Source organism: Pollachius pollachius (assembly GCF_949987615.1).
Source record: "Pollachius pollachius genome assembly, chromosome: 8".
NCBI lineage: Eukaryota > Metazoa > Chordata > Actinopteri > Gadiformes > Gadidae > Pollachius > Pollachius pollachius.
In genome coordinates this window covers 4387135-4404634 of record NC_136941.1, presented here as the reverse complement: position 1 = coordinate 4404634, position 17500 = coordinate 4387135, and the positions used below count along the sequence as shown (strand labels likewise).

Genomic DNA, 17500 nt, shown 5'->3' with positions numbered 1-17500 from the left:
CACACACACACTCACACACACACACTAATACTATACACACACACACACACACACACACACACACACACACACCGTAACACCCTACCTACTATGCACACACACTTTAACACACAACATACTACACACAAACACACACAGATCAGTCAGAGACAGATTGATACTAGGCCAGAGTATAAAACCAGGAGACCAGACCAGAGGAAAAGACCAGAGTTCTAGACCGTTGAGTCGTCGCTGAGCAGAAGCCCTTCCCCTCCGGTCTGTAGTCATCCTCTGTCTCTCATCCACCCATCAGCCGAGTACGGTCGTCGTTTGGAGGAGGGGAATGCTCTGATTGGTCAGCTTCAGCGTTCCAAGGCGGGGCTCATTCAGAACCAGGACGACCTGAAGCGACAGCTGGAGGAGGAGAGCAAGGTGACCTCAGCCTTCCATTACCCTCACCCCACCTTACCCTCACCCCACCTCACCCTCACCCCACCTCACCCTCACCACACCTCACCCTCACCCTCACCTCACGCTAACCTCACCCTCAACACACCTCACTTCATCTCACCTCACCCTCACCCTCACCTCACGCTAACCTCACCCTCAACACACCCTCACCTCACCCTCACCTCACCCTCACCCCACCTCACCCCACCTCACTCCATCTCACCTCACCCTCGCCCTCACCTCACCCTCACCCTCACCAGCCTGGTGTCTGGCGGCAGGACAAGATGGCCGCCGAGCCGCTAGTTCAACCCCCTGTGTGTGTGTGCGTGCGTGTGTGTGTGCCTGCGTGCCTGCCTGCGTGTGCGTGCGTCCGTCCCTGTGGGTGCAGGCGCGCGTGGCGCTGGCCCACGCGGTGCAGGCGGCCCGCTGCGACGCGGCGATGCTCCGGGAGCAGCTGGAGGAGGAGACGGAGGGGAGGGCGGAGGTGCAGCGTGCGCTGACCGCCTCCAACAGCCAGGTGGCGACCTGGAGGACCAAGTACGAGATGGACGCCGTGCACAGGGTGGAGGAGCTGGAGGACGCCAAGTAGGTCACCAGGGGGTAGTACTGTAGGACTGTAGTGTAGTACTGTAGAAGTACTATTGTAGTATTACTGTAAAACTGTAGTACTGCTGCCTAGAACCACTTCTACCGTAGTACTACTTTAATACTGTAGTACTACTGCCTAGAACCACTACTACTGTCGTACTACAGTGTGGTACTACAGTCGTACAGTAGTACCACAGTACTACTGTAGTACTACAGTGTGGTCCTACAGTCAGTAGTACCACAGTACTACTCCTCAAGGGAGGAGCCTGAGGCTCCGTGGCGCGGGACTGAGAGCCTGCTTCCTGTCCGACAGGAAGAAGCTGGTGGTGCGCCTGCAGAGCAGCGAGGAGGCCCTGGAGGCGTCCCGGGCCAAGTGGTCCTCCCTGGAGAAGGGCCGTCTGCGGCTCCAGACGGAGATGGAGGACCTGGTGGTGGAGTTGGAGCGCTCCAACGCCGCCGCGCTCACCCTGGACAAGAAACAACGCCACTTTGACAAGGTACCAGCAGGAGCCAATCACAGCAAGGCTAGCTGGGGGGGTCAGGTACCAGCAGGAGCCAATCACAGCAAGGCTAGCTTGGGAGGTCAGGTACCAGCAGGAGCCAATCACAGTGAGACTAGTGGGGGGTCAGATACCAGCAGGACCAATCACAGCAAGGCTAGCTGGGGCGTCAGGTACCAGCAGGAGCCAATCACAGCGAGGATAGCGGGGGTCAGGTACCAGCAGGACCAATCACAGTAAGGCTAGCAGGGGATCAGGTACCAGCAGGACCAATCACAGCAAGGATAGCGGGGGTCAGGTACCAGCAGGACCAATCACAGTAAGGCTAGCGGGGGGTCAGGTACCAGCAGAAGCCAATCACAGTAAGGCTAGCGGGGGGTAAGGCGGCCCTCTAGAGCAGTGTTTCCCAAACCTTTTTTCTTAAGACCCATTTTTTTTAAACTAAAAACTATCGCCACCCAATTCACAATAGGCCTTATCTATAAAATCCGGAGAAGAACAAATTTGTGCGTGAATGAACATTCCTGAACGTCTTTACTGCCAATTCCGCATCCCCTTATACATTAACTTAAACCAGCCATTTCAAAGAGATAAATCCCAACTTCGTTTGATGTACTTGTTATTGAAAACATAGAAAAGATTTTATAAATGAGACCAAATAAATGCATTTAGGCGGAGTTAACATCTCCTTGTTTTGGCTATCTCATTGTTTTTATTTCAGTAAATCAGTAAAACAAACACAGTGTACGTTAGCCTTTCAACTAGATTCAATGTTATAATATAAGTCAAATTAACAGTTTGACTGAACAAACATTCAGTACTATCAAAAACATGCTTCTTGTTGAAAGTTTTTTGAATTGGGTCGCCAAATAAATGTAGTCTTTGGGAAAGACTGCTCTAGAGGAACACATTTCTCATCTCCATCTTATCTTATGACCAGCTGTCATAGAAGCCTCGAGGTCCTCACCAAGGTCTTGCAGTGAGAGTGTAGCAGTGAGGCAGCCGGTGGGTATGTGTTGCAGTGAGACAGCCTGTGTGTGGCAGTGAGACAGCCTGTGTGTGGCAGTGAGACAGGATGTGTGTTGCAGTGAGACAGGGTGTGTGTGGCAGTGAGACAGCCTGTGTGTGGCAGTGAGACAGCCTGTCTTGTGTGTGGCAGTGAGACAGCCTGTGTGTGGCAGTGAGACAGCCTGTCTTGTGTGTGGCAGTGAGACAGCCTGTGTGTGGCAGTGAGACAGCCTGTGTGTGGCAGTGAGACAGCCTGTCTTGTGTGTGGCAGTGAGACAGCCTGTGGGTGTGTGTGGCAGTGAGACAGCCTGTGGGTGTGTGTGGCAGTGAGACAGCCTGCGTGTGGCAGTGAGACAGCCTGTGGGTGTGTGTGGCAGTGAGACAGCCTGCATGTGGCAGTGAGACAGCCTGCGTGCGGCAGTGAGACAGCCTGTGTGCGGCAGTGAGACAGCCTGTCTTGTGTGTTGCAGTGAGACAGCCTGTGGGTGTGTGGCAGTGAGACAGCCTGCGTGTGGCAGTGAGACAGCCTGCGTGCGGCAGTGAGACAGCCTGTCTGGTGTGTGGCAGTGAGACAGCCTGTGGGTGTGTGTGGCAGTGAGACAGCCTGTGTGTGGCAGTGAGACAGCCTGTCTGGGGTGTTGCAGATGGTGAGTGACTGGAAGCTGAGGCTGGAGGAGAGCCAGACAGAGCTGGAGGGCTCTCAGAGGGAGGGCCGCTGCCTGAGCACGGAGCTCTTCAGGCTGAAGAACAGCTACGAGGAGGCCCTGGAGCAGCTGGAGACGGCCAACAGGGAGAACAAGAACCTCCAGGGTGAGGACCTCCGGCCCTCTCTCAGTCCACCTCTCCCCCCTCGCTCTTTGACTCTCCCTCTCTTTCTCTCTCTCTGTCTCGTGTGTTCAATATGTTAGAGATGTTGGAGATGTTGGGATGTTGGGATGTTGGGATGTTGGGATGTTGAAGATGTTGGAGATGTTGGAGATGTTGGAGATGTTAGAGATGTTGGAGATGTTGGAGATGTTAGAGATGTTGGAGATGTTGGGATGTTAGAGATGTTGGAGATGTTGGAGATGTTGGATATGTTGGGATGTTGGAGATGTTAAGATGTTACAGATGTTAGAGATGTCACAGATGTGTTGAGACCTCAGAGATGTGTTGGTCTGCAGAGGAGATCGTGGAGCTCACAGAGCAGATAAGTCGAGAAGGGAAGACCATCCACGAGCTGGAGAAGATCAAGAAGGTTCTGGATGTGGAGAAGAGCAACATCAGAGCTGCTCTGGAGGAGGCAGAGGTAACCTTACTTCTGACAACCTCCATCCCCCAACCTCCATCTTATAACCTCCTCAATATATTTATATATCAGTGTGGTTGTTAAAGTGCCCACGGTTCTCAAGAGGAGAGCAGTTGGGGTACTAACGTTCCACGGTTCTCTAGGGAACTCTGGAGCACGAGGAGAGCAAGACTCTCAAAGCCCAGTTGGAGTTCCATCAGATGAGAGCAGAGGTCGACAGAAAGATCTCAGAGAAAGACGAAGAGATCGACAACCTCAGGTAACCAAACCGAACCAAACCAACAACCAAGTCTGTTGTAAACTTGGACGAATCGCTCGAGTTTACGATTCGTTCATGAATTCGAACAAATTGAGTGTGCAATGAAGAAATATGAGGGAGGTTCCAAAATAGTAATGAGCTTCTCTCTGCATGCTGAGGAGAATGAGATCATTGAAACAATACATTATATACTATACTATATTGATTGTGATGGTGCGTGTCAGGCGTACTCACCAGCGCTCCCTGGAGGCCATGCAGACCAGCCTGGAGGCGGAGCTGCGTTGCCGTGGCGAGGCGGTCCGCCTCAGGAAGAAGATGGAGGTGGATCTGAACGAGATGGAGGTCCAGCTGAGCCAGGCCAACCGCCAGGCCGCTGAGAGCATGAGGCTCACCAGACACCTGCAGGCACAGGTACGCCCCCCGTACTCACCTGTAGAGACAAGTACGGCCCAAATACTCACCTGTAGACACAGGTACGCTCCTCCTGGTGTGGCCAATAGTTAATGGGAATAACTAGCTGGTTGGTGTGTCCAGGTCCACTAGTTAATATGACTAACTAGCTGGTTGGTGTGTCCGGGTCCACTAGTTAATAGGACTAACTAGCTGGTTGGTGTGTCCAGGTCCACTAGTTAATAGGACTAACTAGCTGGTTGGTGTGTCCGGGTCCACTAGTAAATAGGACTAGCTAGCTGGTTGGTGTGTCCAGGTCCACTAGTTAATAGGACTAACTAGCTGGTTGGTGTGTCCGGGTCCACTAGTTAATAGGACTAACTAGCTGGTTGGTGTGTCCAGGTTCACTAGTTAATAGGACTAACTAGCTGGTTGGTGTGTCCAGGTCCACAAGTTAATAGGACTAGCTAGCTGGTTGGTGTGTCCAGGTCCACTAGTTAATAGGACTAGCTAGCTGGTTGGTGTGTCCAGGTCCACTAGTTAATAGGACTAACTAGCTTGTTGGTGTGTCCAGGTCCACTAGTTAATACGACTAACTAGCTGGTTGGTGTGTCCAGGTCCACTAGTAAATAGGACTAACTAGCTGGTTGTTGTGTCCAGGTCCACTAGTTAATAGGACTAGCTAGCTGGTTGGTGTGTCCAGGTCCACTAGTTAATAGGACTAGCTAGCTGGTTGGTGTGTCCAGGTCCACTAGTTAATAGGACTAACTAGCTGGTTGGTGTGTCCAGGTTCAAGGGTTAATAGGACTAGCTAGCTGGTTGGTGTGTCCAGGTCCACTAGTAAATAGGATTAACTAGCTGGTTGGTGTGTCCAGGTCCACTAGTAAATAGGACTAGCTAGCTGGTTGGTGTGTCCAGGTCCACTAGTTAATAGGACTAACTAGCTGGTTGGTGTGTCCAGGTCCACTAGTTAATAGGACTAACTAGCTGGTTGGTGTTTCCAGGTCCACTAGTTAATAGGACTAACTAGCTGGTTGGTGGGTCCAGGTCCACTAGTAAATATGACTAGCTAGCTGGTTGGTGTGTCCAGGTCCTCTAGTTAATAGGACTAACTAGCTGGTTGGTGTGTCCAGGTCCACTAGTTAATAGGACTAACTAGCTGGTTGGTGTGTCCAGGTGAAAGAGCAACAGGTGGAGCTGGATGACAAGTTCCAGCTGACCAATCAGCTGAAGGAGCAGGTGGTGTTGGTGGAGCGTCGCTGTTCGCTGCTCCTTGCCGAGGAGGCGGAGCTACGGAGTGCTCTGGAACAGTCCGACCACGCCCACAAGATGGCTGAACACGAGCTAGTAGAGGCCATCGAGAGAGCCAACCACCTCAACACCCAGGTGAGACCGTGTGGTACACACACGCACACACACACAACAGACACACACACACACACACACACACACAAACATAGTCTGTGTGAATATGGTGACCCTGACCCGTTGACCTTTGACCCCCGCAGGTGTCTGGCCTGGTGGCCGTGAAGCGGAAGCTGGAGGCGGAGCTGGTGGTGCTGGCGGGGGAGGTGGAGGAGGCCGTACAGGAGGGACGCTCCACCAGCGACAAGGCCAAGAAGGCCCTCACTGACGTGAGCCACCTACAGCCACCACTGACCACTAACCAGTAACCAGTAACCACTAACCAGTAACCACTGACCACTAACCACTAACCACTGACCACTAACCACTAACCAGTAACCACTAACTACTGACCACTGAATACTAACCACTTAATACTATCCACCAACCACTAACCACTAAATACTATCTACTAACCACTAACTACTGACCACTGAATACTAACCAGTAAATACTAACCACTAAATATCAACCACTAAACAACTAACAACTTAGTACTATCCACCAACCACTAACCACTAAATACTATCTACTAACCACTAACTACTTACCACTGAATACTAGTCCTGCTGCTCCTCCAATACAACATGTATCTCCATTATGTCCTCCTCCTCCTCCTCCTCCTCCTCCTCCTCCTCCTCCAGTAGAACATGTTTCTTCATTATGTTCTCCTCCTCCTCCTCCTCCTCCTCCTCCTCCTCCTCCTTCAGTAGAACATGTATCTTCATTATGTTCTCCTCCTCCTCCTCCTCCTCCAGTAGAACATGTATCTTCATTATGTTCTCCTCCTCCTCCTCCTCCTCCTCCTCCTCCTCCTCCTCCTTCAGTAGAACATGTATCTTCATTATGTTCTCCTCCTCCTCCTCCTCCTCCTCCTCCAGTAGAACATGTATCTTCATTATGTTCTCCTCCTCCTCTAGTAGAACATGTATCTTCATTATGTTCTCCCTGTCCTCCTCCTCCTCCTCCAGTAGAACATGTATCTTCATTATGTTCTCCTCCTCCTCCTCCAGTAGAACATGTATCTTCATTATGTTCTCCTCCTCCTCCTCCAGTAGAACATGTATCTTCATTATGTTCTCCTCCTCCTCCTCCTCCTCCTCCAGTAGAACATGTATCTTCATTATGTTCTCCTGCTGCTCCTCCTCCTCCTCCTCCTCCTCCTCCTCCAGTAGAACATGTATCTTCATTATGTTCTCCTCCTCCTCCTCCTACTCCTCCTCCTCCTCCAGTAGAACATGTATCTCCATTATGTTCTCCTCCTCCTCCTCCTCCAGTAGAACATGTATCTTCATTATGTTATCCTCCTTCTCCTCCTCCTCCAGTAGAACATGTATCTTCATTATGTTCTCCTCCTCCTCCTCCTCCTCCAGTAGAACATGCATCTTCATTATGTTCTCCTCCTCCTCCTCCTCCTCCTCCTCCTCCTCCTCCTCCAGTAGAACATGTATCTTCATTATGTTCTCCTCCTCCTCCTCCTCCTCCTCCTCCAGTAGAACATGTATCTTCATTATGTTCTCCTCCTCCTCCTCCTCCTCCTCCAGTAGAACATGTATCTTCATTATGTTCTCCTGCTGCTCCTCCTCCTCCTCCTCCTCCTCCTCCTCCAGTAGAACATGTATCTTCATTATGTTCTCCTCCTCCTCCTCCTACTCCTCCTCCTCCTCCAGTAGAACATGTATCTCCATTATGTTCTCCTCCTCCTCCTCCTCCAGTAGAACATGTATCTTCATTATGTTATCCTCCTCCTCCTCCTCCTCCAGTAGAACATGTATCTTCATTATGTTCTCCTCCTCCTCCTCCTCCAGTAGAACATGCATCTTCATTATGTTCTCCTCCTCCTCCTCCTCCTCCTCCTCCAGTAGAACATGTATCTTCATTATGTTCTCCTCCTCCTCCTCCTCCTCCTCCTCCAGTAGAACATGTATCTTCATTATGTTCTCCTCCTCCTCCTCCTCCTCCTCCTCCAGTAGAACATGTATCTTCATTATGTTCTCCTCCTCTTCCTCCTCCCCCTCCAGTAGAACATGTATCTTCATTATGTTCTCCTCCGCCTCCTCCTCTTCCAGTAGAACATGTATCTTCATTATGTTCTCCTCCTCCTCCTCCTCCTCCTCCAGTAGAACATGTATCTTCATTATGTTCTCCTGCTGCTCCTCCTCCTCCTCCTCCTCCTCCTCCTCCAGTAGAACATGTATCTTCATTATGTTCTCCTCCTCCTCCTCCTCCTCCTCCTCCTCCTCCTCCTCCAGTAGAACATGTTTCTTCATTATGTTCTCCTCCTCCTCCTCCTCCTCCTCCTCCTCCTCCTCCTTCAGTAGAACATGTATCTTCATTATGTTCTCCTCCTCCTCCTCCTCCTCCAGTAGAACATGTATCTTCATTATGTTCTCCTCCTCCTCCTCCTCCTCCTCCTCCTCCTCCTTCAGTAGAACATGTATCTTCATTATGTTCTCCTCCTCCTCCTCCTCCTCCTCCTCCAGTAGAACATGTATCTTCATTATGTTCTCCTCCTCCTCTAGTAGAACATGTATCTTCATTATGTTCTCCCTGTCCTCCTCCTCCTCCTCCAGTAGAACATGTATCTTCATTATGTTCTCCTCCTCCTCCTCCAGTAGAACATGTATCTTCATTATGTTCTCCTCCTCCTCCTCCAGTAGAACATGTATCTTCATTATGTTCTCCTCCTCCTCCTCCTCCTCCTCCTCCAGTAGAACATGTATCTTCATTATGTTCTCCTGCTGCTCCTCCTCCTCCTCCTCCTCCTCCTCCTCCAGTAGAACATGTATCTTCATTATGTTCTCCTCCTCCTCCTCCTACTCCTCCTCCTCCTCCAGTAGAACATGTATCTCCATTATGTTCTCCTCCTCCTCCTCCTCCAGTAGAACATGTATCTTCATTATGTTATCCTCCTCCTCCTCCTCCTCCAGTAGAACATGTATCTTCATTATGTTCTCCTCCTCCTCCTCCTCCAGTAGAACATGCATCTTCATTATGTTCTCCTCCTCCTCCTCCTCCTCCTCCTCCTCCTCCTCCTCCTCCAGTAGAACATGTATCTTCATTATGTTCTCCTCCTCCTCCTCCTCCTCCTCCTCCAGTAGAACATGTATCTTCATTATGTTCTCCTCCTCCTCCTCCTCCTCCTCCTCCAGTAGAACATGTATCTTCATTATGTTCTCCTCCTCTTCCTCCTCCCCCTCCAGTAGAACATGTATCTTCATTATGTTCTCCTCCGCCTCCTCCTCTTCCAGTAGAACATGTATCTTCATTATGTTCTCCTCCTCCTCCTCCTCCTCCTCCAGTAGAACATGTATCTTCATTATGTTCTCCTGCTGTTCCTCCTCCTCCTCCTCCTCCTCCTCCTCCTCCTCCAGTAGAACATGTATCTTCATTATGTTCTCCTCCTCCTCCTCCTACTCCTCCTCCTCCTCCAGTAGAACATGCATCTCCATTATGTTCTCCTCCTCCTCCTCCTCCAGTAGAACATGTATCTTCATTATGTTATCCTCCTCCTCCTCCTCCAGTAGAACATGTATCTTCATTATGTTCTCCTCCTCCTCCTCCTTCAGTAGAACATGTATCTTCATTATGTTCTCCTCCTCCTCCTCCTCCTCCTCCTCCTCCTCCTCCTCCTCCTCCTCCAGTAGAACATGTATCTTCATTATGTTCTCCTCCTACTCCAGTAGAACATGTATCTTCATTATGTTCTCCTGCTGCTCCTCCAGGCGGCCCTGATGGCCGAGGAGCTGAAGAAGGAGCAGGACAGCACCACGGTGTTGGAGAGGATGAAGAAGAACATGGAGACCACTGTCAGAGGTACCTGTCTCACATACTGCCCACCTGTCTATCATTCTGTTTACCTGTCTACCTGTCTCCATACTGTGTACCTGTCTACATACTTTCTACCTGTCTACATACTGTCTACCTGTCTTCATACTGTCTATCTGTCTCCATACTGTCTACCTGTCTCCATACTGTCTACCTGTCTCCATTCTGTCTACCTGTCTTCATACTGTCTATCTGTCTCCATACTGTCTACCTGTCTCCATACTGTCTCCATACTGTCTACCTGTCTCCATACTGTCTACCTGTCTCCATACTGTCTACCTGTCTCCATTCTGTCTACCTGTCTTCATACTGTCTACCTGTCTCCATACTGTCTACCTGTCTCCATTCTGTCTACCTGTCTTCATACTGTCTATCTGTCTCCATACTGTCTACCTGTCTCCATACTGTCTCCATACTGTCTACCTGTCTCCATACTGTCTACCTGTCTCCATACTGTCTACCTGTCTCCATTCTGTCTACCTGTCTTCATACTGTCTATCTGTCTTCATACTGTCTACCTGTCTCCATACTGTCTACCTGTCTTCATACCGTCTATCTGTCTCCATACTGTCTACCTGTCTCCATACTGTCTTCATACTGTCTACCTGTCTCCATTCTGTCTACCTGTCTTCATACTGTCTACCTGTTTACAGACTGTCTACCTGTCTACCGACTCTTTACCTGTGTGTATAAGCTACAGGTCCTGATGGTGTGTGTTTGTGCTCCAGACCTTCAGGTGCGTCTGGATGAATCGGAGCAGATGGCGCTGAAGGGAGGGAAGAAACAGCTCCACAAACTGGAGAGCAGGGTGAGTGACGCCTTCAAACATCCAACCAGAATCTGAGTGAACCAAAGTGTCTGTGTACCAGGTGACACTACCTGTCTCAGTGTGCTACCAGGTGAGGTAGCTACCTGAGTGTTATCACCTGTGTGACCAGGTGAGCCTACCTGTCTGAGTGTATTTCCTGTGTGACTAGGTTCCTGTCTGAGTGTTAATACCTGTGTGACCAGGTACCTGTCTGAGTGTTAACAACTGTGTGACCAGGTGAGGGAGCTGGAGACCGCACTGCTGCTGGAGGAGAAGAAGAGCGAGGAGGTCGTGAAGGGGGCGCGGCGTTACGAGAGAAAAGTCAAGGAGCTGACCTACCAGGTCAATCTACTGCTCGTCACTCGACTACTCCTGTCTGTTTAACAGACTTTACTACTTCTGTCTGTTTAACATCTCTTCACTCTACTGCTCTTATTATTATGTTCTCCTCCTCCTCCTCCTCCTCCTCCAGTAGAACATGTATCTTCATTATGTTCTCCTGCTGTTCCTCCTCCTCCTCCTCCTCCTCCTCCTCCTCCTCCAGTAGAACATGTATCTTCATTATGTTCTCCTCCTCCTCCTCCTACTCCTCCTCCTCCTCCAGTAGAACATGCATCTCCATTATGTTCTCCTCCTCCTCCTCCTCCAGTAGAACATGTATCTTCATTATGTTATCCTCCTCCTCCTCCTCCAGTAGAACATGTATCTTCATTATGTTCTCCTCCTCCTCCTCCTTCAGTAGAACATGTATCTTCATTATGTTCTCCTCCTCCTCCTCCTCCTCCTCCTCCTCCTCCTCCTCCTCCTCCTCCAGTAGAACATGTATCTTCATTATGTTCTCCTCCTACTCCAGTAGAACATGTATCTTCATTATGTTCTCCTGCTGCTCCTCCAGGCGGCCCTGATGGCCGAGGAGCTGAAGAAGGAGCAGGACAGCACCACGGTGTTGGAGAGGATGAAGAAGAACATGGAGACCACTGTCAGAGGTACCTGTCTCACATACTGCCCACCTGTCTATCATTCTGTTTACCTGTCTACCTGTCTCCATACTGTGTACCTGTCTACATACTTTCTACCTGTCTACATACTGTCTACCTGTCTTCATACTGTCTATCTGTCTCCATACTGTCTACCTGTCTCCATACTGTCTACCTGTCTCCATTCTGTCTACCTGTCTTCATACTGTCTATCTGTCTCCATACTGTCTACCTGTCTCCATACTGTCTCCATACTGTCTACCTGTCTCCATACTGTCTACCTGTCTCCATACTGTCTACCTGTCTCCATTCTGTCTACCTGTCTTCATACTGTCTACCTGTCTCCATACTGTCTACCTGTCTCCATTCTGTCTACCTGTCTTCATACTGTCTATCTGTCTCCATACTGTCTACCTGTCTCCATACTGTCTCCATACTGTCTACCTGTCTCCATACTGTCTACCTGTCTCCATACTGTCTACCTGTCTCCATTCTGTCTACCTGTCTTCATACTGTCTATCTGTCTTCATACTGTCTACCTGTCTCCATACTGTCTACCTGTCTTCATACCGTCTATCTGTCTCCATACTGTCTACCTGTCTCCATACTGTCTTCATACTGTCTACCTGTCTCCATTCTGTCTACCTGTCTTCATACTGTCTACCTGTTTACAGACTGTCTACCTGTCTACCGACTCTTTACCTGTGTGTATAAGCTACAGGTCCTGATGGTGTGTGTTTGTGCTCCAGACCTTCAGGTGCGTCTGGATGAATCGGAGCAGATGGCGCTGAAGGGAGGGAAGAAACAGCTCCACAAACTGGAGAGCAGGGTGAGTGACGCCTTCAAACATCCAACCAGAATCTGAGTGAACCAAAGTGTCTGTGTACCAGGTGACACTACCTGTCTCAGTGTGCTACCAGGTGAGGTAGCTACCTGAGTGTTATCACCTGTGTGACCAGGTGAGCCTACCTGTCTGAGTGTATTTCCTGTGTGACTAGGTTCCTGTCTGAGTGTTAATACCTGTGTGACCAGGTACCTGTCTGAGTGTTAACAACTGTGTGACCAGGTGAGGGAGCTGGAGACCGCACTGCTGCTGGAGGAGAAGAAGAGCGAGGAGGTCGTGAAGGGGGCGCGGCGTTACGAGAGAAAAGTCAAGGAGCTGACCTACCAGGTCAATCTACTGCTCGTCACTCGACTACTCCTGTCTGTTTAACAGACTTTACTACTTCTGTCTGTTTAACATCTCTTCACTCTACTGCTCTTCACTCTGCTGCTCCTGTCTGTTTAACAGACTCTACTACTACTGTCTGTTTAACATCTATTCACTCTACTGCTCTTCACTCTGCTGCTCCTGTCTGTTTAACAGACTTTACTACTTCTGTCTGTTTAACATCTCTTTACTCTACTGCTCTTCACTCTGCTGCTCCTGTCTGTTTAACAGACTCTACTACTACTGTCTGTTTAACATCTATTCACTCTACTGCTCTTCACTCTATTGCTCTTGCCTTAATGGTTTCTGCACTCAAGTTTTATGACAAAATGCTAGATATTTATTATAGATTGTATTTAGAAAATGTATCAATTAATATATTGATTATTTTTGAAAACATGATGTAGATGCATGTATTATTGTAAAGATCAAGTATCGATCATGTACTGATCATATTGATCATGTATTGCTTGTTTTCTTACTGTTTTCAGACAGAGGAAGACCAGAAGACTCTTCTGCACATGCAGGACCTGATAGAAAAACTGCAGACTAAAGTCAAGAGCTACAAGCGACAGTCAGAGAACGCGGTAGGTTCTATCAGGAGACATCCGGAGGTTGTGTTTTAGTTAGGAGACATCGATAAGCCCCAGATAGAGGACAATTACTGAAACTTGGTATACAGCAGGGGTCGGCAACCCTAGGCACGCGTGCCACCACTGGCACGTGGCAGAATAATCATTGGCACACTTAAGCAAAAAATTAAAAAATCGTAATTTTTATTTTTTATTGTATTATTAAAAAATTCACCGCACAATTCGGCAGCATACTCATTACTACTGATTTTTTTTGCACGTTATTCTGTTTTTGGGGCATTTCCTCCCAGTGCAAATGTTTAAATGAGTTACTGAAAGAAGTGTTCTGAAATGTGATCAATTAATAGTTTTTAAACCTATGTTGTGAGTAATAGAGAGAGAAAATATTTAAAATATTGTTGCAAGTGTTATGTATGCATGGCCTTCACATGGTTTTGCAAAGCTGTACATGTCTTAAAGATATTGATGTGGATGGTTCCAACATTCTTATATATTCTGTTTTTTTACATTTCTCAAAGTGCAAATATGTTTTTGAATAAGTTTCTAAAAATGGTGTTTTAAGAAGGGATATATGTAATTATAATTTGTGTGCCCATGTTGCAAATATAACAACAACAAAAAAATTTAAAATGTTGATGCATGATTGTGGACTATATGGAAATGATACAATTCCAGGTCTTCTGGAAATGTTTTTGGTCATAATTCATCTTAATATTTAATATATTGTTGTTTAAAGCATGTTGTTTCATTAACGAAAAAATCTCAAACTGGCACTGCATCTTGGAAAGGTTGCTGACCCCTGGTATACAGTAATACAGTATATTACTAGCAGAAAATTTCTACCTCTTGGTCCCTTTTTCCGTACAGAGAAAGATAGATTTCTCTGTACGGAAAAATTATGGAGAACTTTATAAATCTTCTTCCAAATAACTACAGGTGAAAATGACCCATGATTTGATAGACATGCTCTATGAAAAAAATGAAATATGGAAATCAGCAAACATTATTCTATGAATGACAAGTCCGCTTCAGAAGGTCCCAGGAACTGGAAACTGGTCGTGCAAACAGAGGACATCTCCCTTAGCAAGTGTCTTGTGTTTTGTGTCATTAGCATTTTAGCAACCACACTCTCACAGTTGGTTACGACGAAACGCATTCTAGTTTCGATATTCAATTTAGGGTTAATATTATGGAGCCAGTATCCTGCCATAATTCAACCCTGAAAAAAAAAGTTTCAAAGGCTTGTAAGTCTGGGTTTGAAAACTCAACACCTTGTAAAGAAGGTTTTGCAACACTGAAAAAAGAGATTATAGCCTGAATTTTTTTTCTCAACGTCTGCAAACATGATTTTGTGTACTATTTTATCTTCTTCATCATTTTCACCAAAACATTTTCAAAGTTTAAAAAATGTCACCAGCGCATTTACAGAGTTTCAAATCTGGCACTGTTCTAACAGTGTATTTCATTGTTTCCCGGTTTTGAAACCTTGTAAATGGGATTCTGCAGGTGTTCATACATTGAGAAATAAGTTTTGAAAGGTTGAATATTTATTTTTAAAAACTTGTAAAGGTGTACATTTACACCATTGCAATGTATTTTTCCAGAACTGACTTTTCAGCACTGACTTTTCAGAGGTTTGACCACACAGGCGCAAGCTTTGAGTCATGTGATTATTGGCAGTGTTCTGTCGCGCATTCGTTTTGAAACTCCTGACAGTTAACCCATTTGTACCGGCTGCTGCGCGGCGCAACATTGTATCTAGTAGATACAATGTTGCGCCGCGCAGCAGCCGGTACAAATGGGTTAAAGGTCTGAAAAGGTTGATCTGCAAAAAGGAAAAAAGAAAAACGTTCCTGGGGGCGGGAACGTTTGGCTCTAAACCTATTGGTTGCTCTCTGCTGACGTACATTCCAATCACATGTGCGGTTGACCGGGCTGTGCGTGATTGACAGTGCTCTGCCGATGACAAGAATAACAAGCGACCTGCGCGGTTGATTTTGTTTTCCTTTTTCTGGAACCATGGCTGGGTACGGAACCTATGGAACCCGCAAAGGGACATGGGAAAAAAATACTTATAACGTTTCTCGTGAGCACGAAAAAGTATCTGGTGCGCACGCGAAAGTATGTCGTAAGAACGAGAAAGTATGTTGTGCGCACGAGAGAGTATGTCCAGCGCACGAGAAAGTATCTCGTGAGCACGAGAAAGTATCGTACGCGTATCACTGGCAGTGTGTGTGTGTGTGTGGGGATGGGTGTGTGTGTATTTTAAATGTGAATAAGTGCACATGTAAATCTAGATTTTATTTTAATAGAATATTTATTGTTTAGCATGATGCAGTCTAGTGATTTGGGGTTACGTCTGTGAAGTGTCCCTACCAAAGCTGAGACCAAATTTACGCCGATGGAATAAATTACCCTGCCTCTCAAGAATCGGTGGCCGCTTCATTCCGACCATATTCCGATCTATAAGTCACACTAACCATCTCGTAGTTGGAGGCAAGAGAGTATACGCGCTCCAATAGTGCGAGATAAAAATATAGCACATTCATTTGAATGATTTTAGCTTGTGTGTGCCCTAGACCTCGATAAATCACACACAAGCTAAAATCATTCAAATTAATGTGCTTTATTTTTATCTCAAATTATTGGATCACGTATACTCTATTGCGCTCCGCCTCCAAACTACGAGATGGTTAGTTACACTTTCCTGCTGTCGGCTCCCAGACCGAGGAGCACAGGGGAGACGTTTTTTCCAGGGCCGATGCACTCTCGGGGGCAACACCCTTCACTTTTACCGACAGTGGGTCTGCTTATAGGTCGGAATATGGTTGTAATGAAGCGGCCACCGATTCTTGACAGGCTGGGTACTTTATTCTTACTCACAACCGGACTCGTTCATTACTTCACTAAACTGACGCGCACGCTATCGCTCGCTCGTCCACCCCCTCTTTTTTCATTGTTGCAAAAACTTTTTTACAAGGTGTTGAGTTTTCAAACCCAGACTTACAAGCCTTTGAAACTTTTTTTTTCAGGTCTGAATTATGGCAGGATACTGGCTCTAGCTGGGGTTTGTCCCCCAGGGGAAAGTCCTCCTGAGGTATCAGTAATAGAGCGAATGTGTGCGGTGCTGCTGTTGTCCACTAGGAGGAGCAGGTGAGCAGCAACGTGACGCGCGTCAGGAAGATGCAGCACGAGCTCGACGATGCGGAGGAGCGCGCGGGCATGGCGGAGACCACGGTCAGCAAGCTGTTGGTCCGGACCCGGCAGCAGACCACCAAGGTGGCTATGGTGAGCCTGTGTGTGGGTGTACCGTAACATTTTTTTTTAAAACAATCGTATGAAGCATTTGTAACTGGTCATATTGCCATGGAAACAGAAACACTGTACATTAACTGAATATAATTCACGACTCTTCTCTGCGTCTCCAGATCATTGAGTGAGGAGGATATCATGGTGGACCGCTGCTGCTCTGTGTGTGTGTGCGTGCACGTATGTGCATGCGTGCGTGTGCCCATGATGTGTGGAGTTTCAAAGGTCATCCGTGTGTTTCCGATGATTGGTGCACTGTCTACAGTTACCAGTATCAACACAATATCACCATGGAGACCATCAGATTGACAGTGAATTCAAATTAAGTTATTCAAATCAGCATGTGAATAGTTTGACGTGAATTTGATCATGTTGGGTTATGAGTTATTTTAAGGTCACAGGTCAACTATTGGATTATGAACAAAGTTGTCTGCTGATGGTGCTTTATGAAAAAGGTTTTTTGTGTTAGTGGTGCATTACGAATAAGGTTTGTGTGTTGCTTGTGCTTTACGAATAAAGTTTTGTGTGTTTGAATTGCACAACTCTGACTTTTCTTTTCAAATTTGCTTTTTGTACTGAAATAAAACACAGAGATAATGACGCACAAATGTGCATACACACACACACACATTTAAAGAGCTGTGAAACACAATCATAAAACACTTTATTGACAACTAACCACCTTACAGTACATCTCTGTACACCAGTGAACATTCTTCTCCTTGATAATCTCTTCATCTGCTCAGTGCTATGCTAACCCTCCTACGCTAAGCTAACCCGCTATAAGAGCTCAACAATTCTTTAGGGGGGGGGGCATGTATGTGTCTATATATCCAGTGTGTGTGCGTGTGTGTGTGTTTGTGAGCGAGCGGGTGTGTGTGTGACAGAGAACTGGATCGGGGACACAGG

At 47.3% G+C, this 17500-nt stretch overlaps 1 protein-coding gene across 1 annotated transcript in view; it reads left to right on the top strand.

Annotated features, from left to right (window-relative positions):
* Nucleotides 1-16856, top strand: part of LOC307079669 (myosin-7-like) — a gene marked incomplete at its 5' end in the record, with an annotated part of 35440 nt that extends 18584 nt beyond the window's left edge. Inside the window, 15 exons of the mRNA XM_079742132.1 lie at nt 293-411; nt 818-1014; nt 1331-1514; nt 3170-3335; nt 3689-3813; nt 3957-4072; nt 4297-4483; nt 5639-5848; nt 5971-6096; nt 11398-11488; nt 12229-12308; nt 12546-12650; nt 13181-13276; nt 16427-16570; nt 16711-16856. Of these exons, the coding sequence (XP_079598258.1) occupies nt 293-411; nt 818-1014; nt 1331-1514; nt 3170-3335; nt 3689-3813; nt 3957-4072; nt 4297-4483; nt 5639-5848; nt 5971-6096; nt 11398-11488; nt 12229-12308; nt 12546-12650; nt 13181-13276; nt 16427-16570; nt 16711-16722 (1958 nt within the window). The 3' untranslated portion in view covers nt 16723-16856. The remainder of the gene's footprint in view (nt 1-292; nt 412-817; nt 1015-1330; nt 1515-3169; nt 3336-3688; nt 3814-3956; nt 4073-4296; nt 4484-5638; nt 5849-5970; nt 6097-11397; nt 11489-12228; nt 12309-12545; nt 12651-13180; nt 13277-16426; nt 16571-16710) is intronic.
* Between the last annotated feature and the right edge of the window lie 644 nt (nt 16857-17500).